Genomic DNA, 24,208 nt, shown 5'->3' on the forward strand with positions numbered 1-24,208 from the left:
TCTGTTGTTTTCCTCTATTTCTTTGCATTGATCACTGAAGAAGGCTTTCTTATCTCTTCTTGCTATTCTTTGGAACTCTGCATTCAGATGCTTATATCTTCCCTTTTCTCCTTTGCTTTTTGCCTCTCTTCTTTTCACAGCTATTATTAAGGCCTCCCCAGACAGCCATTTTGCTGTTTTGCATTTCTTTTCCATGGGGATGGTCTTGATCCCTGTCTCCTGTACAGTGTCATGAACCTCATTCCATAGTTCATCAGGCACTCTATCTATCAGATCTAGTCCCTTAAATCTATTTCTCACTTCTACTGGATAATCATAAGGGATTTGATTTAGGTCATACCTGAATGGTCTAGCGGTTTTCCCTACGTTCTTCAATTTAAGTCTGAATTTGGCAATAAGGAATTCATGATCTGAGCCACAGTCAGCTCCTGGTCTTATTTTTGTTGACTGTATAGAGCTTCTCCATCTTTGGCTCAAAGAATATAATCAATCGGATTTTGGTGTTGACCATCTGGTGATGTCCATGTGTAGAGTCTTCTCTTGTGCTGTTGGAAGAGGGTGTTTGCTATGACAGTGCATTCTCTTGGCAAAACTCTATTAGCATTTACCCTGCTTCATTCCATATTCCAAGGCCAAATTTGCCTGTTACTCCAGGTGTTTCTTGACTTCCTACTTTTGCATTCCAGTCCCCTGTAATGAAAAGGACATCTTTTTTGGATGTTAGTTCTATAAGGTCTTGTAGGTCTTCATAGAACCGTTCAACTTCAGCTTCTTCAGCATTACTGGTTGAGGCATAGACATGGATTATGGTGATATTGAATGGTGTACCTTGGAAACGAACAGAGATCATTCTGTCATTTTTGAGATTGCATCCAAGTACTGCATTTTGGACTCTTTTGTTGACCATGATGGCTACTCCATTTCTTCTAAGGCATTCCTGCCCACAGTAGTAGATACAATGGTCATCTGAGTAAAATTCACCCATTCCAGTCCATTTTAGTTTCCTGATTCCTAGAATGTCGAGGTTCACTCTTGCCATCTCTTGTTTGACCACTTCCAGTTTGCCTTGATTCATGGACCTGACATTCCAGGTTCCTATGCATTATTGCCCTTTACAGCATCGGACTTTGTTTCTCTCACCAGTCACATCCACAGCTGGGTATTGTTTTTGCTTTGGCTCCATTGCTTCATTCTTTCTGGAGTTATTTCTCCACTGAACTCCAGTAGCATATTGGGCACCTACTGACCTGGGGAGTTCCTCGTTCAGTATCCTATCATTTTGCCTTTCATACTGTTCATGGGGTTCTCAAGGCAAGAATACTGAAGTGGTTTGCCATTCCCTTCTCCAGTGGACCACATTCTGTCAGACCTCTCCACCATGTATACTTTTTTTTTTTCTCCTTTATTGCTCAGCATCTTTATGAATAGACTCTTTGCCTTCTATTTGGTATGTTCCTAAAGGGATGAATTAATTGTAGTGTTAATATAAAGAAAACAGCATTGAAAAAAATGCTTGTTTAAAAATATCACTTAATCAAAAGAGATGTGTAATCTGTTTTGTATTTATCTGTTGTATTTGTTATGTTTCACTGGTGTGCTAGATTAGCGGTGTTTGTTGAAGTCTTCTTTTATAATAGTACTAGGTAGCTTAATAAAAGTAGTTACCACCTTTTTCAGGGGTAAGTGTGGTATTTTATACATTATTCTTTAAACCATTTCCAAGTGACTATAGTTATTTTGAATAGTTGAGTTTTTAAGTTTTATATATGCAAACAGAAACCAATCAGGCTCACACCAAAGGTATTTGGTTCAAAACTTGGACTGTAGAACTAAATGGAATAATGTGGAGAATTTAGAAAGGGTTCAGAAAGAATGAAAAATCCCAAGTGCTCTTTTAAAAACAAGGAAAAGCATTCTCAGTTCTTAGTGTGTTGTTATGTCTGGGATGAGAAATTGCCTGTTGTCTTTCCTTTTTTTTTATTTTAAGCACTTAGTACTTTTAAGCTTCAACACATAAAATACTTCAAAGAATACTGTTCAAGAGTTTAAATAGATTTGATAAACTATGGGTCTTTTGTAAATGAATGCTAAGATGTAATACTAATTAAATGGACAAAATCTCAGTATAAATAAATTCAGTCTGTGATGATCATGTTGTTTTTCAATAGTCATTGAATAAATTTATTTTTTTATTTAAAAAAGTCATCCTTTTATGTAATGTGTTTGTCATAAGGTCTAAAGAAATAGACTGGCAGCCTTATTTTACTACACGCCTTGTAGATGATTTTGGCACACACCTACGAGTATTCAGAAAGGCCCAACAAAAGATAACAGAGAAAGATGATCAAGTGAAAGGTAATAATATCTTTATCCCCTTTGATAATTAGGATTTTATTTTATTTTTTTTTCCCTTTGATAATTAGGATTTTAAAATCTGTTTTTATTATTCTCTAATCTTACTGTTCCTTTTCTGTCCAGGTACAGCAGAAGATCTTGTAGATACCTTCTTTGAAGTTGAAGTTGAAATGGAAAAGGATGTTTGCCGTGACCTAGTGTGCACTTCTCCCAAAGATGAAGAAGGTTTTCTTTTTCATTTAACTTTTTGAGCATATTAACTGTTCACATTAGTAGAGTCAAGTTAGCAGAACCATTTAACAAATACCAGGGTAAAATCTAAGAGTAAAGTTATTCTTACAGGACAGGAAGCTTAGTAAAAACACTGCCGCTCATTTTATCTTTTAACTCTAAAAAGTAAATTTCCAGATTTTTTTTTCTTTTAAAGAGAGCCTTTTCAATTAAAGAGAACTTCTTTTGTTGTCTTCTAAAATATAGCAAACACAAACATTTTATCCTTATGAATTTACTCTTTTTGATCTGTAGTAATTTTATCTTCATCTTGAGTTTACTATTTCTAATTCAAGAGTACGCCTATTATTGTAAATATTTTCTAAGGGAATGATGATAATGTTTCAAATGAAATGTATAGAGTTGGATTGACTTTTCTTTTTGAGAGGTTAGACTAGATAAATTCTAGCTGAGGATGTTGTCTTTTCCTAGTTTTACAATGACCGAGTCCGTGCTACTTGGCATATTGTTTTGATCATCAGTTATATAATTACCTTCCCAGGAAGTGTCAGCATATGAACAAGTCAGAAAAGCATTGCTAGTTGTGGAAATTGTTTTCTTAGATTTTTAAAATGTGCTCAGCTTTTCTATTTCTTTGCCTTCTTTTCTGTTCTTTTCCTTTTTTCTTCTTTCCTTTTTATGTTTATTATGCAGTTCAGATTTTAATTGCTACTGCTTTAGCATTAATACGAAATAACTAAATGTAAGAAATAGTTAGAATGATGTATAGTGCTTTTATGTAAATCAAGCCCTCTTCAATCAGTAAACTAGAAGAGCATGTTCTTTTTCTTACTACCTGCCAAGTTAGTGGAGGTTTTTTCTTGAAAAAGAATTGTAAGTATATTTTTTAATGTGCAGATAACTTTAGTATGTAGAGATGTGTGGTAGAAGAGTAGAATACTTGGTGCAACTGAAACTTTTGGGGGAAAACACTTTTGTAATTGAAGTTTCTCAACAACTCAAGATGTAGGGTTCAGTTCAGTTTGGTCGCTCAGTCGTGTCCGACTCTTTGCGACTCCATGAATTGCAGCATGCCAGGCCTCCCTGTCCATCACCAGCTCCCAGAGTTTACTCAGACTCATGTCCATCGAGTTGGTGATGCCATCCAGCCATCTCATAGATATAGGGTAGAACTGGGCAAAGTAAAAAAGTGTGTATTACTTTGATTAATGAATATTTGCTATTTGGAGAATAACAAAGATTTTTATTGAATACTGATTAATTACTAAGATAATAAGCTTGTATAATCAGCAAACTGCTTAATCCTGCCACTTTATTTGTGTTTTATATCAAGAGGAGGTGGAGATTTTGTATTTTCCGTTGTTATAGCTCCCTTTTTGTTTTATTTCTAGGATTCCTAAGGGATTTGTGTGAGGTCTTATTATATTTATTGCTACCTCCTGGAGATTTCCAGAACAAGATCATGCGATACTTTGTCAGGGTAAGCTTAAATGCGTAACAAATACATGGCTGTAAAGAAACTTAGAGTAGTAATTACCAAATTTTTAGTCCCAGGACCCTGTTACACACTTAAAAATTATTAAGGACCCCAATAGCTTCTGTTTATGTGGGCTTTGTCTGTCAATATTTATTGTATTGTAAATATTAAAACTAAGGAATTTTGGAACACAGAAATACACAAGCATATTCCATTAACTATCCTGCTCCATTCTGAAAATACCACTGTTTGCTTTCCTTTCGCTATACCCCTGAGGTTCCTGACAACACCTCAGTTCCTAAACTGTGCTTTTTTGCTTATTATTATTTAAGCAGTATCAATTTAGCAGTATCCTGATAGCTGTCTAACTTGAGTTCAGTGCATTTTCAGGTAGGGTAATAATACCGTGAAATGAATAGAAAATGCTTGATTTTGATGGGAAGAGTTTGATAGATTATATACATTGAAGACTTGGGCTGGTCGTTATCAACATCTGGCATGTCTGTGTCTGGATTCACATCTGCCACTGAAGGAAGATGCTGTTAATCAGTCGTCATATTCATTCATGCTGATTATTTGGAGCAATCTTTGCCTGCCTGATACTCTGTTTAACTTTTAAATAGGCAAGTTGTGCCTTCTTGCTCATCCATCCCTGTGACTTTAAACACCATCCAAATGCTAATAACTTTCAAATCTATATCTTTCCCTTCTGAACTGTCCACCAGCTGCCTACTAAAATCACTATTTCATTGATGCACAGCCCTTTTAAACTTTGCATGCACAAGATGGAAGTCTTACTCTTGCCTCCAAATCCTGTCTACCTTTTATAAGTTTTTTCTTCATCCCCGTAATGACCACCCAGCAAATGTTTTAAATCTTAAGTCCTTTTAAAAGGCTTACAATAACACTGTGGGTGAGTGGCTTTGTTTAACCTCTCTGACCTTCATTCCATGCCAGCACTGTATTCCAACCACACAGGCTTTTCCAAAGTGCCATTTCTCTCCACTATAGGATTATCTCATACTCTTTTTTTTCATCTGCTTAGAATGATTTGCCTTATTCTCCTGGCTAAATTACATTTGTCCCTCATATCTCACTTCCTCAGAAATACCTCCTTCTCTAAAAGCCCCCTCATAATTCCCTATTAGTATAGGTAGGTACTGTATTCCTTCTTGAGATTTACCATATTTTAACATGAAAGTTTGATTGTTGGGTTAACTTGCTTGATGCCTCTTTCCCCTAACGGAATCCCAAGCCCTAGAGGACGGGGGCCATTTCTTCATTTCTGTATTCTGTATCACTGTGTACTTACTAATTTTCACAGTGCCTGCCACATAGCATACACCAATCAGATAATCAGTTTTAATGCATAGTTCAGTTGAGTTCAGTCGTTCAGTCATGTGCGACTCTTTGCGACCCCATGGACTGCAGCACACCAGGCCTCCCTGTCCATCACCAACTACTGGGGCTTACTCAGACTCATGTCCATTGAGTCGGTGACGTCATCCAGCCATCTTATCCTCTGTTGTCCCCTTCTCCTTCTCTTTCAGTCTTTTCCAGCATCATAGTCTTTTCTAATGAGTCAGTTCTTCGCATGAGGTGGCCAAAAATTGGAGTTTCAGCTTCAGGATCTGTCCTTCCAATGAATATTCAGGACTGATTTCCTTTAGGATGGACTGGTTGGATCTCCTTGCAGTCCAAGGGACTCTCAGGAGTCTTCTCCAACATCACAGTTCAAAAGCATCAATTCTTTGGCGCTCAGCTTTCTTCACAGTCCAACTCTCACATCCATACACGACTACTGGAAAAACCATAGTTTTGACTAGATGGACCTTTGTTGGCAAAGTAATGTCTCTGCTTTTTACTATGCTGTCTATGTTGGTCATAACTTTTCTTTCAAGGAATAAGTGTCTTTTAATTTCATGGCTGCAGTCACCATCTGCAGTGATTTTGGAGCCCCCCAAAATAAAGTCTGACACTGTTTCCACTGTTTCCCCATCTTTTTGCCATGAAGTGATGGGACCAGATGCCATAACCTTAGTTTTCTGAATGTTGAGTTTTAAGCCAACTTTTTCACTCTGCTCTTTCACTTTCATCAAGAGGCTCTTTAGTTCTCCTTCACTTTTGCCATAAGGGTGGTGTCATCTGCATATCTGAGGTTATTGATATTTCTCCTGGCAGTCTTGATTCCAGCTTGTGCTTCATCCAGCCCAGCGTTTCTCATGATGTACTCTGCATAGAAGTTAAATAAGCAGGGTGACAATATACAGCCTTGATGTGCTCCTTTCCTGATTTGGAACCAGTCTGTTGTTTCATGTCCAGTTCTAACTGTTGCTTCCTGACCTGCATACAGGTTTCTCAAGAGGCAGGTCAGATGGTCTGGTATTACCATCTTTAAGAATTTTTGACGGTTTGTCATGATCCACACAGTCAAAGGCTTTGGCATAGTCAATAAAGCAGAAATAGATGTTTTTCTCTATTGACTCTCTTGCTTTATCCATGATCCAATGGATGTTGGCAATTTGATCTCTGGTTCCTCTGCCTTTTCTAAATCTAGCCTGAACATCTGGAAGTTCACGGTTCACTTACTGTTGAAGCCTGGCTTGGAGAATTTTAAGCATTACTTGACTAGCATGTAAGATGAGTGCAATTGTACATTAGTTTGAGCATTCTTTGTCATTGCCTTTCTTTGGGATTGGAATGAAAACTGACCTTTTCCACTCCTGTGGCCACTGCTGAGTTTTCCAAATTTGCTGGCATATTGAGTGCAGCACTTTCACAGCATCATCTTTTAGGATTTGAAATAGCTCAACTGGAATTCCATCACCTCCACTAGCTTTGTTTGTAGTGATGCTTCCTAATGCCCACTTGAGTTCACATTCTAAATGTTAACTCTAGGTGAATGATCATACCATTCTGATTATCTGGGTCGTGAAGATCTTTTTTTGTACAGTTCTTCTGTGTATTCTTGCCACCTCTTCTTAATATCTTCTGCTTCTGTTAGGTACATACCATTTCTGTCCTCTATTGTGCCCATCTTTGCATGAAATGTTCCCTTGGTATCTCTGATTTTCTTGAAGAGAACTCTGCTGCTGCTACTGCTAAGTCACTTCAGTTGTGTCCAACTCTGTGCGACCTTGTAGACATCAGCCCACCAGGCTCCCCCGCCCCTGGGATTCTCCAGGCAAGAACACTGGAGTGGGTTGCCATTTCCTTTTCCAACGCAGGAAAGTGAAAAGTGAAAGTGAAGTCGCTCAGTCATGTCCGACTCTCCATGACCCCATGGACCACAGCCTACCAGGCTCCTCCATCCATAGGATTTTCCCAGCAAGAGTACTGGAGTGGGGTGCCATTGCCTTCTCCATGAAGAGAAATCTCGTCTTTCCTATTCTGTTTTCCTCTATTTCTTTACACTGATCACTGAGGAAGGCTTTCTTATCTCTCCTTGCTATTCTTTGGAACTCTGCGTTCAAATGGGTATGTCTTTCCTTTTCTCCTTTGCTTTTCACTTCTCTTCTTTTCACAGCTATTTGTAAGGCCTCTTCAGACAGCCATTTTGCTTTTTTACATTTCTTTTTCTTGGGGATAGTCTTGATCCCTGTCTCCTATACAATGTCTTAAATCTCCATCTATATTTCTTCAGACACTCTATCAGATCTAATCCTTCAAATCTTTTTGTCACTTCTACTGTATAATCGTAAGAGATTTGATTTAGGTCATAGCTGAATGGTCTATTGGTTTTTCCTACTTTCTTCAATTTAAGTCTGAATTTGATGGTAAGGAGTTCGTGATCTGAGAGGAAACCTAATTGACCTTCTTGCTGGCTATGGGGCACATGCTACTGCTACTCTTTAAAGATTAAACTGACTTTTAGGAGACAGGAATGACGATCAGTATTGTTACATGGGTTTAAAATATGTTTAAAATAAGTAGGGTTGTTTAAAGAAAGATCAAATAGGTTTTGCCATAGATTGCTCTTTTAGGCCAATATTTCATTTCTTTTTGCTTGAGTCTAATTGAGTGAATGTAATTGTAGAGCTCTGTGGTCAGTTTGTTTTTCTATTAACTCGATAGTTCTTTATCATTTTCTTTTGTTGATAATTAAATGTAGGCTTTCCCAAAAGACAGTTTGTTCAGATTAAATAACAAGATTAGAGAGTTCTTAGCTCTTTCCTTTAAATGAACCCTTTGTATGAGTTGTACAAATCACAGCATTTGACTGAGTTATTGCTATTTAATTGCCTCTGCTTTCTCCCATTACCATGTTTTATTTATTTAAAGATTCATGGCCTCAGTGACTCTGTAACTTTTAAATCTTCATATTTGACAGCTTATGCTTGTGTTAAAGTATATGAAAATTACATGAAAATTGCCACATATTTTATAATATTTGCAATATTTTGCTCTCACTAAAACTGTATAGCAATTATTGAGTCATATGACTAACCAAGGGCTTCCCTGGTGGTTCAGATGATAAAGAATCTGCCTGCAATGCAGGAGACCCGGTTTCAATCCCTGGATCGGGAAGATACCCTGGAGAAGGACATGACTACCCACTCCAGTATTCTTGCCTGGTGAATCCCATGGACAGAGGAGCCTGGTGGGCTATATAGTCCATGAGGTTGCAGAGTCATACATGACTGAGCAACTAAACACACAGACACACACATACACATGACTAACCAGACTCTTTCATGAGGCAAATTAGGAGATCAGAGTAGTTTTCAGAGACATAAGGATTGTTTGCCTTAACTAATATGAAGCAGTAAACTTATTCAAAAAGGTTACCCATATGTTTTTTACTCATTTTGAAAATAAACTTTCAATAAAGCACTTTTTTGTTTGTGAATTTTATCATTACAGAATACATTTAAAAATTTGAGCGTGTGTGGTCAGATACATAATTTGAGGGAAGAAATTAGTTAAATATAATTTTTTAAAAGTTAGAGATTAAACCTGATCCAGAATAAGCAATTTTCTAATTTGAGACTGGAAGATGTCTTAAAACACATTTCAAAAAGTTAGTGGAGCCTCCACTAGTGCCTTTTAGAAATATTAATTGACCATGGGATAAAAGTTGTCAAAGACTTGTAAAACTTATAGAAACTTGTAGAATTTATATGAAATATTTCTCTAAAGGAAAACAAAGTGAAGGCCCCCTTCTGTGAACTTACACCAGAAAATGGCACAGATAAATTGGAAATCTGGAAAGGAATAAATAAATTGGTCCTTTACTTAGAAAAGTGAAACATCCTGTTAAACTTGGCTTGGCTTGGCTATTTAGCCTTTCTACTATTCATAAGAAATGCTGTTTCATAAATCTAGATATCACAAGCATAGAGGACTGAAGATTAAACAGGGAGACTATTGTCTAAGTTTGAAAGTGAAAGTGAAGTCGCTCAGTCATTTCCTACTCTTTGTGACCCCGTGGACTGTAGCCCGCCAGGCTCGTCTGTCCATGGGATTCTCCAGGCAAGAATACTGGAGTGTGTTGCCATTTCCTTCTCTAGGATATCTTCCTAACCCAGGGATTGAACCCCGGTTTCCCCCACATTGTAGGCAGAGGCTTTACCATCTGAGCCACTTAGTTTCTTGATTTGCATTGTTTAATGTTTATCAAAGTCATGCTATATTTAAGACAGTGACCTTGAGAAGATAAGAGTGTTTTTGAAGAGAGGTAAGTCTTTTATCTCTTTTCACTAATCTCCACTCACATACAAAAAGTTCCTAAAGAACTGTAGTGTATTAAGTGGAAGACACAGAATTACTTAAAGAGGGGTATGTGATAAATGCCGTAAATACAAAGCATGAGTGTATTTTAAACATATAAGTGAATAGTGTTCATCAGAACAATCAGGGTTTATTTAATTGGAAAATTAATTCTGTAGGCAGTCCTAGGAGGAGAGCCAGAATCTTGGTAACAGTGTAAACAGTTGCAGAGAATGAGAAGGTATAGTCAAAGAATATTAAGTAATTGTGTTACCATAAATGTTATTTTATTTTTATTATCTTGTATTAGATAAATTTCAAACAGACAGGTATAGAGAGTTAATACAGTAGATATTTATGCACCAACAGACCAGATTTAAGCAGTGTTAGCATTTTGCTGTAGTTGCCTAGCCCTCCCTTGACTCCCTTGAAGGCAGTCACTGTTCTGATGTTATCTTTTCTTTTTTTGTTTTTATACCTTTAATATAGATGTAGGAGTCCATAAATAAATATAGTGCCATGTTTTGCCTTTTAAAAATGGATATAAATGCTAACTTTTTAGAGTTATACTTTTGCTTTTTTTCACTCAACTGTACTTACTATTGTGGCCATGTATCTAAGTTGATATAGATGGCTTCATCTTATTCAACTGATGTATGCTAGCTCATCTTTTTGTAAGTCATGTCATTTACCAAGTTTACTTTTATCCATACCTTACCTTTCTTCAGTAACAGCATTGAATTAGGACATTTACACTGTGCTATTGATTTGAGAAGTGTATGAGATTAAATTTGTTTTTGTGTTTTAAAATTTTTGTCCAGGAAATCCTTGCACGTGGAGTTCTTCTTCCATTAATAAATCAACTCAGTGATCCTGATTATATTAATCAATATATCATATGGATGGTATGTACTTTCTAAAATGCAGCTCTTATTTTTAAAACAGTTTTTTAAAAGGTATAAATGTGATTTGAAGGTCAGGATGATTAAGCAATAATTTATTAAAGAAATTAAGTAAAAATATATCTCAAAGTAATCTTTTATATTTTCAATATTTCTGTTTGCTTATGTGTTGAATGTACTAGCCAGATTTCCCTTAAGGAAGTAGGTTGATAAGATAATCTTCCTTACAGTGTTCCTGCTGTTTCTACTTATTTAAATTTAAAAAAGGATGTTTTCTTATCTGTGTGTATAGATGATAAGTACTTCTTAAAACTGCTGTTTGATTTCAAATTAATCTGAACTACTTAAGTACCATGCAATTTAAATTTTATGCTAAATAGTAGAGGAAAATATGGAGGAAAGAACGTTAGATTGAGAATAAGATCTAAGTTCTAGATACGTTTCTGTAAGTTGCTTAGTATGTAAATAAGTTAGATAACTCATAGTTTTCTCATTCATCAGATGTATCAAAGGGTTAGTGGTTATTAAGTTTGCTAGTTCTAATTATTTTTCTGATTATATATGCTTTTCCTCAGTAAATTAATGGTTGAGAAAGTGTGTGTAAATGGGCTATTGCTGGGAATTACTTTGGTGGTTACCTAAGTCTTTGATTCCTTTTTGTGAATCTGAAATTTCTCTCCCACATTGTCTTCTTTTACTCAGTCTAGCTTTTCTAGGAAGGAAGTATTTGATTGTTCTTTGTTTACAATCATATCCATTTTCAGGCTTGCCATTTTTCATTGTTGTTGCTATTACAGTGTTTGTCTCTCCCATCAGATTATGGGTCCCCTGTAGGCAGACATTGTCTTCCTAGCCTTGTGTTCCTAGAATCTTTCATGGAGTTCATAGAACTTAATTTTTCATTTCCTTTGTCAGCTTATTTAGAGTCCTGCTAGGCTGTACCTAGAACTTTAAAAATTTGCATATCCCCATAACTGAAAGAAAAAAACCTTTGGTTAGGAATTCTGCTCCTAAAATTTATCCTAAAGTGCTAATAAACGAGATTATAACAATCCGATTTAAGACTACTAATGGCAGTCTTGCTAATAATACTAAAAAAAAGTGAACGCAATATAAGTGTTCAGCATAAAGGCACAATTGCACTCATTTCACTTACTAGCAAGGTAATGCTCAAAATCCTTCAGGCCAGGCTTCAACAGTACATGAACTGAGAACCTCCAGATGTACGAGGAGGATTTAGAAAAGGCAGAGGAACCAGAGATCAAATTGCCAACTTCCGTTAGATCATAGAAAAAGCAAGGAAATTCTAGAAAAAAAATCTACTGCTTCATTGACTATGCTAAAGCCTCTGACTGTGGATCACAACAAACTGTGGAAAATTCTTCAAGAGTTGGGAATACCAGACCACCTTACCTGCCTCCTGAGGAACCTGTATGAAGATCAAGAAGCAACAGTTAGAACCGATCCTGGAACAACAGACGGTTTCAAAATTGGGAAAGGAGTATATCAAGGCTATACATTGTCACCTTGCTTATTTAATGTACATGCAAAGTACATCATGCAAAATGCTGAGCTGGATGCAGCTCAGGCTGGAATCTAGATTGCCTGAAGAAATATCAGTAACCTCAGATATGCAGATGACACCACCCTTATGGCAGAAAATGAAGAGGAACTGAAGAGTGTTTTGATGAACGTGGAAGAGGAGAGTGAGAAAGCTGGCTTGAAACTCAACATCCAAAAAACTAAGATCATGGCATCCGGTCCCATCACTTCACAGCAGATAGATGGGGAAACAATAGAAACAGTGAGAGACTTTATTTTCTTGGGCTCCAAAATCACTGTGGACGGTGACTGCAGCCATGACACTAAAAGACACTTGCTCCTTGGAAAAAAAGCTGTGACCGACCTAGACAGCATATTAAAAAGCAGAAATATCGATTTGCTAACAAAAGTCTGTCTAGTCAAAGCTGATTTTTCCAGTAGTCATGTACAGATGTGCTAATTGGACTGTAAAGAAAGCTGAGAGCCAAATAATTGATGCTTTTGAACTGTGGTGTGGGAGAAGACTCTTTGAGAGTCCCCTGGACAGCAAGGAGATCCAACCAGTCCATCCTAAAGGAAATCAGTCCTGAATATTCATTTGAAGGACTGATGCTGAAGCTGAAGCTCCCATACTTTGGCTACCTGTGAAGAGCTGACTCACTGGAAAAGACCCTGATGCTGGGAAAGATTGAGGGCAGGAGAGGATAAGGGGGTGACAGAGGATGAGATGGTTGGATGGCGTCACCAACTCAGTGGACCTGAGTTTGAGCAAACTCTGGGAGATAGTGACGGACAGGAAAGCCTGTTGTGTGCTACAGTCCATGAGGTTGCAGAGTCGAACAGGGCTGAGCAACTGAACAACGAAATAGAGGAATAGTTTAGGAATATTGATGCAATAAATAGTGTTTATACTCTGATGGTAGTATGTGTTTATGAATATGAAAAGATGTGTTTATTTTTTATGTGAAAAGGACAACTGATGATGTATATATAGATATCTATTCCTTTAAAAATAAATATGTAAGTAATTATATATTTATGAATGACTCTGATTCTGATAAGTTGTATACTGACTGAAATGTTAATAGAGAGGTCAGTCAATTCAGTTGCTGAGTCCTGTCTGACTCTTTGTGACCCCATGGACTGCAGCACACCAGGCTTCCCTGTCCATTACCAACTTGCAGAGCTTGCCCAAACTCATGTACATTGAGTTGGTGATGCCACCCAACCATCTCATCCTCTGTTGCAGAGAGGTAGGATCCTGAAAATTTTAAGTTTTCTCTTTTGTTTATTTCACTTTACTACAAGTACTGGTTATGTCATAAGTGATTTTTTGATAAGTAGGGTAAAGGTAAAATTTTAAAACATTTAAGTAGTAAAGTAAAAGTAAATATCTTTAAAAAGATTTTTTTTTTGTAACACAAAAATGAATATCATATACTAACCTTAAAAAATCAGTTTACAGTACTGTATAATCTTACCTATAGTACAGAACAGGATGCAAGTTTACTAGAATATTATGGTTATCTCACACTCATGGGATTAGGAATTATTTTTATTTCTATTTTTCTTTTCAATGTTTATTTTGCTGAGCTTGTATTAAATATATAATTAGTTACATGGTAAGAATATTTTTGAGGGACTTAGCACATACTCAGAACAGAATTCAAGCCACCAGATTTTTACTTGTTCTCTGCATAGTTGGGCTGGTACTATTATTATGTATCATAGTTGGGGTCTTTTTAAACAGTGATTGATCACTATTGTGCTTTGCTGTAAAATATCAAAAAATATATTTAAAAGAGAAAAATATATCAATAAAGGATCTTTAGCTTGCTTTGTTGTCTGGTTTATTCTCTTGACATTATTTATGTGGAAAACCCTTTGCACATAGGTATTATAAAATTGGCTCAGTTCTTATTCTTTCTGCCAGATAAATTTCATATTAATGATACCTAATTGTATAGTTTATTTGAAAGGAAAAGTTTAGAGCAGTGTAGTAGTAACATATATCGTCCAAGTAAAATGTTCATATTACCTAACAGAAGTTTTAAGTTTTTAAGTCATTTCTAAAGATAGTACTGGCCAATTTGCATTATTTATCTCAAAATGTATATTTTATATATTTTGGGGACAAACTAGTTAATTGTAAACTCTTCTCTCTGACTATGGAATAGTTTACTTAATTGGTTTATATTGTTATCTCCTACTAGAGCAGATTAGTGAACAGCTGTTTACTTGTTTCTTAATGTATTCTTAGAAAAATCAGGTCTTTAATAACTTACTTCTTTTATTATTGAAGTAAAATTTACACAAAATGAGAGACATCGCCAAGTAGTTATCTGAAGTTGTGTTATAATTTTGTACTTCTACTTGCACTGTTTGAGAATGTGAAGACCAAATTTGGTCTCTCCACATTCTGATAGCTATTTGGCATTTTCTTTTTGTTACGGTTAATTTGCACATCCTTGATTATTAATGATTCTGAACATTTTTTCAGGTGCTTACTGCCCCCCTGCTTTTCCCCACAGTTCTGAACGTTGGCAATCACCAGTACTTGGACTCCTGCTTAGAATGGACAACCAAGTTGGCTACCTTTTCATAGTTCCCTTTACTGTTTTATTTGGCTTGAATTTATTGGCAGTCATAGTCATTAGATCCTTTACAACATTCTCAGCTACCTTTCTTCTCTCCCTCTTATTATTTGCTTGGTGAAACCACATTCTGGTTAAATCCAACTTAATGTTCTACTCCATTCTTAATCTTAAATAGCAAGTGGCTGGAGAAGATGGGTGAAATAACAGTTTTCATGTTGTTACAGTGATTCTGTTAAGTTTATGTCAGAGAATGCCACTCTTAATGTTTAAAATTCTCCAATAACTTTTCATTCCATTCACAATGAAAGCCAAACCATTTACTGAACCCTATCATGTTTGCTTTTCCATTAGCACTCATCTGCATTTCTTTGGTTTAGCTCTAGTCTCCATGCATGGCTTCCTTACTAGCATCAGACATTCTGAGTGTGCTCTTTACTTCACAGTGTGCTATATATCTTTTACTTTGTTAATAGTCTGTGACCCAGGAGAATTTAAGTACCATGAGTAGAGAGATTTTCATTTTGTTTGAGGACAGTTGTGCCTGGCCCACGGTAGGTACTCAAGATTCTGTTTTCATTTAAGTGAGTCTCCCTCCCATCTGTATTTTAAACTTTATTTTCAGATCCGTGATTCTAATTGCAACTATGAGGCCTTTATGAACATTATTAAATTGAGTGACAATATTGGAGAGCTCGAAGCAGTCAGAGATAAAGCAGCAGAAGAATTACAATATCTTCGATCTCTAGATACAGCTGGTGATGGTAAGTAATTTAAGAATAAGAATGTTTTACTTCTTTAACAATTACTGTATATTCAAACAAAACTTGAATTTACCTAAATGTCATTTTATGTTATTAATGGTTTTCACCTTAACTGAATCTGACTTTTATTATGCTAATATGTTCTGAGAATAAAGCATAATAGTTTTCTGAATGTGAGACTCTTATTATTGCAGTTATCACTAAAGATAATTTGCATAGTTTAATTTTAATTAAATAATTTAACTATAAAATTTCATTATTTTTTAAATAATTGCTGTATTAATTGGTTATTATGTTAAATTACAGTAAGTGTATGTTTAAAGTATTTCACAAGTAACATTGCTACTTTACCTCATAATCAATTTGTTTATTTTTAGATATCAACACCATCAAAAATCAAATAAATAGCTTATTATTTGTGAAGAAAGTATGTGACTCAAGAATACAACGGTTGCAGTCAGGCAAAGTGAGTAAAATACTCTTGAATTAATGTTTAACTATAGATAATTTCTCTTCATTAAAATATCCAGCAAATGACAAAAGGTTGAGTATTAATTAACCAGTGTGGCATTTTACAGAACTAAAAATTTAGAAAAAAATTATATTATACAATGTAGTGTATTTATTAAAATAAGCTAATGAGATTAAAATATTACATGAAAAGTAAATTTTTTTCTTTATTTATGTATTTATCTACTCATTTATTCAAAATTCAACAGTTATTGAATTTTGTACATTGGACACCATTTTAGATGGATCTAACAGATGGAAATCTCTCTCATGAAGCTTACATTTTAGTTGCAGAATCAGAAAATAAACCAATACATAAATTGATATATTATGTAAAAAATGTAAAAGTAAGTGAAATGTGAAAAAAATAAAATGTAAAAAAAGAAAAAAGACCTAAAATGTGAAAGAAAATAAATAAAGCAAAGTAGGGCGTTAGAGAATGTCAAAGTGGTTTAGATAGATGCTGAGAGATCTGGTAACATTTGAGCACAGAGAGATCTGAATAATATGAGAGAATCCTGTGAGTTTTTTTTTTTTTTAATCTTTCATGCAAAGGTGAGAGCAAATATGAAGTCCCTGGAATAGGAAAGTGCCTGGTGAGTTAGAGGAGGTCACTGTGACTGGTATGGAATGTATGATAGGATTTGTAGGAGGAATGAGATTAGCGAGGAACCTTAGGGGTTAGATCATACATGGTTTTGCCTTCCATAGTAAGATTATTTTAAATCTGACTGTGATAGAAATCCATTGGAGATTCGCCCTGGCAAGTGACATAATCTGACTTATGAGGTAAAATGATTATTTGGGCTCTTTGTGATGAGTAGATTGTGGTGGAGTGGTGGAGACAAGAATGGAAACTAACAGATCGTTTACACGACTCTTGTTTTTGTTTAGTAAGAGATGTCTGGTGGGTTCATGTGAGAAGTTAATTAGAGACAATATTTGCTAATGTTTTAAATATGGGTTGAGAGAGAAAAAAGAACTCAAGGATGATTCCAGAGTTTTTGGACTGAGCACCTGAGTAAATAGTGTTGTTATTCACTAAAATGAATAAAACTGAGGGAGGAGGAAATTTGGAAGAGAGAATCAAGTTTTGAATGTTTTATCTTGAGATCCCTGTTTGATGTTAAAGTAGACATTCTAATTGGTAAATTCAAGTGCGAGGGAAATTTCGTGAATGAAACAAACTTTGAGAATCCTCAGGATTATAAGCTGCTTGTTTAAAATTGAGAGATTGGATGAGATTACTTAAAAGAATGAGTTTAAGAAAGAAGATACCAAAGACTTTGTCCTGAGGCCCTTCAGTTACTAGTGTTTAAAACAAAGTCAAAGATCTAGCCAAACAAACTGTAAATGACTGTTGAGTTTGAAGGAAAGGAGTGTGATATCCTAGGACCAAAGTATAGAAAATGCTAAAAAAAAGTGAGAGATCAGGTGTATCACAGACTACTAATAAATTGAGTAAGATGAAGATTTAGAATTTACTGTTGGGTTTGCCACAGGGGTGTTGTTGGTGATCCATGAGAGCATTTTGGTAGAATAGTGGAGAAAAACCCTGATGGGAGTCAGTCAGGAGAAAATGGGAAGAAATGAATTAGAAACAGTCGTTATAGGTAGCTGTTTGGGTGAGTTTCATTGTAAAAGAGAGCAGAGATCTGGGGCTTTGAAACGAATTTTTTTACTGCCTTTAGTTTTTAGTGTAGTCACCTTTTTTATGCTGGTTTTCTATTGGAAATTGATTTGTGACTCTTTGGTCATGTAATTTTGCAGTATACTTACATTCCTTAAGGGATAGAAGCCTTATTTTTAAATTTTGAGTTTAGTTTGCTAGTTTAATTATAACTTACACATTATTTGAGGCCTATATTTGTCATAAATGTGTGTGCAGGTGTGTGTATGTCTGTCTTTGTTCAGTTAACTATATTTTAAAATGAATTTATATACACATGTAAATTCAGAATAGAAGAATAATATGGTTTCACTTGTGATTGTTGTTTCTTTATCTAGTTACCCTACCTAGATCTTAGAGTTAGTGATGCTTATATACTGCGGGCTAAATAGCTTCAGCTGTGTTCAACTCTCTGCGAGCCTATGGACCGTAGCCTGTTGGGTTCCTCTGTCCATGGGATTCTCCAGGCAAGAATACTGGAGTAGTTTTCCATGCCCTCCTCCAGGGGATCTTCCCCACCCAGGGACTGAACCCTCCTCTCTTAGGTCTCTTGCACTGGCAGGCAGATTCCTTACTGCTAAGCCACCAGGGAAGCCCCTGGTGATCCTTAAGCATCATTATTTAAGTCTGTTTGCCTAAATACTTTTTGATACTGAATTCCTTTTAAAATTTAGAAACTTTGTTTGGAAGCTTGTCAACTCTATTTTGAATATGAAGCTTTACCTTTTTTAATAGCTCAAGTCATAGCATGTATTACTTTGGATGAAAATTCAGAATCTTCAGAGATAGAGTTTTTTTAACCATACTGCTTATCTTAAAGTCTTCGAGATGCTTTATTCTTTTTATTACAAATAAAGTGATAGTGAATACTCTTCTCCATCCCATATCTATAGAGATGCTGCTGGATAGAACCAAGAAGTGATCAAATCTGAGGAAGGAAGACTTATATAGGGGGAATCATGTGCTGGTACTAGATTGCTTTGTTGTTCAGTCGCTCAGTCGTGTCCAGCTCTGTGACCTCATGGACTGCAACACACCAGGTTTCCCTGTCCTTCACCATCTCCTGGAGTTCGCTCAAACCCACGTCCATCAAGTCAGTGATTCCATCCAGCCATCTCATCCTCTGTTGTCCCCTCTTCTGCCTTCCATGTTTCCCAGCATCATGGTCTTTTCCAGTGAGTTCACTCTTCCCATCAGATGGCCAAAATATTGGACCTTCAGCTTCAAGAACAGTCTTTCTAATGAATATTTAGGATGGACTGGTTTGATCTCCTTGCAGTCCAAGGGACTCTCAAGAGTCTTCTCCAGCACCACAGTTTGAAAGCATCAGTTCTTTGGCGCTCAGTCTTCTATATAGTCCAACTTTCACTACTGGAAAAACCATAGCTTTGACTATGTGGACCTTTGTGGACAAGGTGATGTCTCTGCTTTTTAATAGGCTGTCTAGGTTTGTCATAGCTTTTCTTTCAAAAAAAATTAAATTCTTTTAATTTCAGTGCTGCAGTTACCTTCCACAGTGGTTTTGGAGCCCAAGAAAATAGTCTGTCAGTTTCCATTGTTCTCCCTTCTACTTGGCATGAAGTGATGGGACCAGATGCCATGATCTTAGTTTTCTGAATGTTGAGTTTTAAGCCAGTTTTTTCACTCTCGTCTTTCACCTTCATCAAGAGGCTCTTTAGTTCCTCTTCACTTTCTGCCATTAGGGTGATGGCATCTGCATGTCTGAGATTACTGATATTTCTCCAGGAAATCCAGCCTAGCATTTCGCATGATGTCATCTGCATATAAGTTAAATAAGCAAGGAGAAGGCAATGGCACCCCACTCCAGTACTCTTGCCTGGAAAATCCCATGGATGGAGGAGCCTGGAAGGCTGCAGTCCATGGGGTCGCTGAGGGTCGGACACGACAGAGTGACTTCTCTTTCACTTTTCACTTTCATACATTGGAGAAGGAAATGGCAACCCGCTCCAGTGTTCTTGCCTAGAGAATCCCGGGGACGGGGGAGCCTGGTGGGCTGCCGTGTATGGGATCGCACAGAGTTGGACACGACTGAAGTGACTTAGCATCAGTAGCAGTAAATAAGCAAGGTGACAGTGTACAGCCTTGAAATAACTCCTTTCCCAATTTTGAACCAGTCTGTTGTCCCATGACTGATTCTCACTGTTACTTCTTTACTACATATAGGTTTTTCAAGAGGCAGGTAGGTGGTCTGGTATTCCCATCTCTTGAAGAATTTTCCAGTTTGTTGTGATCCACACAGTCAGAGGCTTTAGCATAGTCGGTAAAGCAGATGTTTTTCTGGAATTCTCTTGCTTTTTCGATGATCCAGCGGATGTTGGCCATTTGATCTGGTTCCTCTGCCTTTTCTAAATCCAGCTTGTACATCTGGAAGTTCTTGCTTCACATACTGTTGACGTCCAGCTTGAAGGATCTTGTGCATTACCTTGCTAGTATGTGAAAGGAGTGCAGTTTGCAGTAGATTGCTTTACCCCAGTAATTTCAAATCAGTAATCTGTTGTTGTTCTTACGTACTTATATGAAGAGGAGATACTAATTACAAGAGAAGTTTTTTCTCCTCTTTTCAAATCATCTTACTTTTCCTTTATATATCACCTATGCCTAATTTAGTATCTGCCCCTAAATAAGGCAGCCGTGTCTAACTTTCAGAAAACCTGTGCATCTTTTTTTGAAAATAGAGGTTTATGAGTGTGGATTTGGGAATGCAGAGAAGCTGGTGAAAATCATTTCCAGAAACATTGTTGGTTTTTGTGGAAAGAGCATCAGATTTTGAGGACACTGACTCATTCTAACCAGCTTTGCAATCATAGGCAACATTTCTGACCATCAGCTTTCTTATCTGTTGAGTGGGATTGGTGATGCTTATCCAATAGGATTGCTGTGGAGATTTAATGAAGTAATATGTGTAATGCACCTAGCGCAGTGCTGGACGTGTAGATTCTCTAAACTTTGAACCTGTTAGAAACTTTTTTCTCTGTATATGGGTAGTTTCCTTGCTTTGAAGTTTATGTAATTTACCATTTAAGTAGACTGAAAAGAAACACATTTTCTACAAAGATTATAGAATTTTTACCCAATTAGCAAATCTACTAGTTAGGAATATTTTATTTTTTTCTAGTAGGTAGACTTCAACCTCTCCTTGAAAATATTGGGATTTGTTTATTCTTCAACATAATAGCCCCTTTAGTCCCTATCATGTTCATTTTTGTTTGGAATGGGTAAAAATAGAGAATACATGAAAGTACATTTAGGTTTATTTTTTATTAGAAGAAATGAGTGCGTATTGTGCTTTTAATGTATATTTAGTAAGCAGCTCTTAAAATAACTCTAGGAAATTCAGTGAGCTGATACTTTTTATTGGTAACCCACCTGTACAAGAAGAAAAAACTTTATTCCATTTTAACTTAATTGACTGTGAAGAAAGTTGAGCGCCAAAGAATTGATGCTTTTGAACTGTGGTGTTGGAGACGACTCTTGAGAGTCCCTTGGACTGCAAGGAGATCCAAACAGTCCATCCTAAAGGAGATCAGTCCTGGGTGTTATTTGGAAGGAATGATGCTAAAGCTGAAACTCCAGTACTTTGGCCACCTGATGTGAAGAGTTGACTCATTGGAAAAGACTCTAATGCTGGGAGGGATTGGGGGCAGGAGGAGAAGGGGCCAACAGAGGATGAGATGCCTGGACGGCATCACTGACTCGATGGACATGAGTTTGAGTGAACTGTGGGAGTTGGTGATGGACAGGGAGGCCTGGCGTGCTGTGATTCATGGGGTCGCAGAGTCGGACACAGCTGAGAGACTGAACTGAACTGACTGAAGGATCTTTAACATAGTGAGTGAATAGATGAGATGTTAATCTGCAAAAACTTTTATTTGTAGGAGATAAATACTGTGAAACTGGCAGCAAACTTTGGGAAACTTTGCACAGTCCCCCTGGACAGCATTCTTGTAGACAATGTTGCACTACAGTTTTTTATGGGTAGGTAAATCCATTTTATAAAAATAATATAACCCTCAAGTTTTTTTATAATTGTACATATTGTTAAATTTTAAATACTTGATATTAGGCATGCCATATATATCTCTCTTCCACTCCTCATTTTCTGAAATATCCCCCATTTTTTTTTTTTAGAAACCATAGGGATAGAAATTTGTTTGGTTTTAAGGAAATAAATGTTTATTGCAGTTCCAATGTGCATTTGCTAATCTGCTTTTAAATAAACCCCAAGAGATTCTACTATGAATTTTAATTATTTGAAAAAGAGACTTTATCAGGAAAGCATGGTATATATAACCTGCTTATATCATTTTTGTGCATTAATGGGGAAAGGGTCTTATTTTTATACCATTTTATATATAAATGTTAATTGATTTTATTCATGTTACAGAATTGCTTTTATCTAGGGGATGTTTCCAGCAAAACTCCCTGAGTCTTCATATTCATGAACAAAAAGAAATGCATGGCTTATTGAAGAGCCCAATCCTTATTTTTAATACATGTGATATAATAGTAATATTATGATTAATAATTTTTATTGAGAATGGAAGCTGCATGTTGGTGGAGTAGTTTATTTCTGATGAAGCCTTCCCTGGCAGCTTTATTCCCAAGAGGTGTTTTCATGAAAAATCAGATGTTTTAAAAAATGCACTTCCATTTCTATTTTCTGCATAATTGGTCTCTTCAGCTTAACCAATTTATGATATGACTTTTTTTTTAACCTCCAGCATTTTCTAAACTTGTTCAAAATGCAAAGTTTTAAGTATTTGAAACTTTCAAATATTTTCTTTCTTAACTTGTCTTACAGCTGTGTGCACTCAAAAGTCTGTGACTTTAATATCCCTGTTGTTATGAATTTTGTTTGGTAGACTACATGCAGCAAACTGGAGGTCAGGCACATCTCTTCTTTTGGATGACAGTGGAAGGATACCGGGTTACAGCCCAACAGCAGCTGGAAGTTTTATCAAGTCGTCAGAAAGATGGAAAACATCAAACCAACCAAACCAAAGGTCTTTTAAGAGCAGCTGCTGTTGGAATTTATGAACAGTATTTATCAGAAAAGGTGAGGATATACCTTAATTTATTTGAGGATACATTTTGTTTTCTTCTTTGACAGTGTCATTAATAATGGTAGATTATTAATAATTAAAATTAATAGTGGTACTGCCAAAGAAGATAATAATGATTTGTAGTACTTGTAAACATCCATTGTTCATGCTGCTATGCACAACTGTCTTACATTGCCTTGTTTTATCCTGAACATAGTATTTTGTATATTATTCTCATTTTATAGGTGAAGAAACTGATTGAATTAGAAAATTGAATTAACCTGTCGAGGGTCATGTAGATGCTAAATAACAGAGTTAAGATTCAGGGTCACACAACTTTAAATAATAGGAAGTAAGAGGTAAACCTTGAAAACAGTAACTAAAACAGAGCTGGAGTGGCTATACTAATATTAGATTATAGATTTTAAGACAAAAAAGTTACTAGATAAACAAGGAACATTTTATAGTAGGTCAGTTGATCAGGATGATAAGACAACAAAGCCCACACATACATGAAGAACAAACTGACAGAATTGAGGGAGAAATGGGCAATTCAGTAGTAATAGTTGGAGACTTCAGTACCCCCTCTCAGAAACTGATAAAACAGTTCAATAGAAAACGACCAAGGATGTACAAGAATTGAACAATACTTTAGACCAATTAGACCAAATGCATCTGTAGAATACTTCTCCTAACAACAGTGTTATTTTCAAGCATACACATAGAGCATTCTCCAGGATAGATCATGCTGCTGCTGCTGCATGCTGCTCAGTCGTGTCTGACTCTGTGTGACCCAATGGATGGCAGCCCACCAGGCTCCTCTGTCCCTGGGATTCTCTAGGCGAGAATACTGGAGTGGGTTTGCCATTTCCTTTTCCAGTGCATGCATGCATGCTGAGTTGCTTCAGTCGTGTCCGACTGTGTGACCCCATAGATGGCAGCCCACCAGGCTCCTCTGTCCACAGATTTCTCCAGGTAAGAATACTGGAATGGGTTGCCATTTTCTTCTCCAGGATAGATCATAAGTTAGGCCGTAAAACAACTCTCATTTTAGAGGCATTAAAATTATATATAAGTATGTCCATTTCTCATAGTAGAATTAATTAGAAATCAAGAACAAAAGGGATTTGAGGAAATTTATAAATATTTGAAAATTAAGCAACAAATTTCTAAATAGTGTCTGTGTCAAAAATGTTAGAAGGAAATTAGAAAATATTTTCAATTGAATGAAAATGAAAAAAACAACACATCAAAATTTATGGGATGCAGTTAAAGAAATGTGTAAAGGCAAATGTGTAGCTTTAAAATGCCTGATTAGAAAGAAGGATGTCACATCAGCAGTATACATTTTCATCTTAAAAATCTAGAAAAAGAAAAGCATGACAAATCTAA

The 24,208-nt window shown here is 36.2% G+C and overlaps 1 protein-coding gene across 1 annotated transcript in view; it reads left to right on the forward strand.

The window, feature by feature from the left end:
- SNX13 (sorting nexin 13) overlaps window positions 1-24,208 on the forward strand; it is a 147,878-nt gene that overhangs the window by 72,639 nt on the left and 51,031 nt on the right. Inside the window, exons 6-13 of the mRNA XM_018047351.1 lie at window positions 2,234-2,355; window positions 2,479-2,580; window positions 3,978-4,066; window positions 10,594-10,677; window positions 15,436-15,574; window positions 15,952-16,040; window positions 21,650-21,749; window positions 22,637-22,830. Coding sequence (XP_017902840.1) covers window positions 2,234-2,355; window positions 2,479-2,580; window positions 3,978-4,066; window positions 10,594-10,677; window positions 15,436-15,574; window positions 15,952-16,040; window positions 21,650-21,749; window positions 22,637-22,830 — 919 coding nt within the window. The remainder of the gene's footprint in view (window positions 1-2,233; window positions 2,356-2,478; window positions 2,581-3,977; window positions 4,067-10,593; window positions 10,678-15,435; window positions 15,575-15,951; window positions 16,041-21,649; window positions 21,750-22,636; window positions 22,831-24,208) is intronic.

Source organism: Capra hircus, chromosome 4, assembly GCF_001704415.2.
Source record: "Capra hircus breed San Clemente chromosome 4, ASM170441v1, whole genome shotgun sequence".
Classification (NCBI taxonomy): domain Eukaryota; kingdom Metazoa; phylum Chordata; class Mammalia; order Artiodactyla; family Bovidae; genus Capra; species Capra hircus.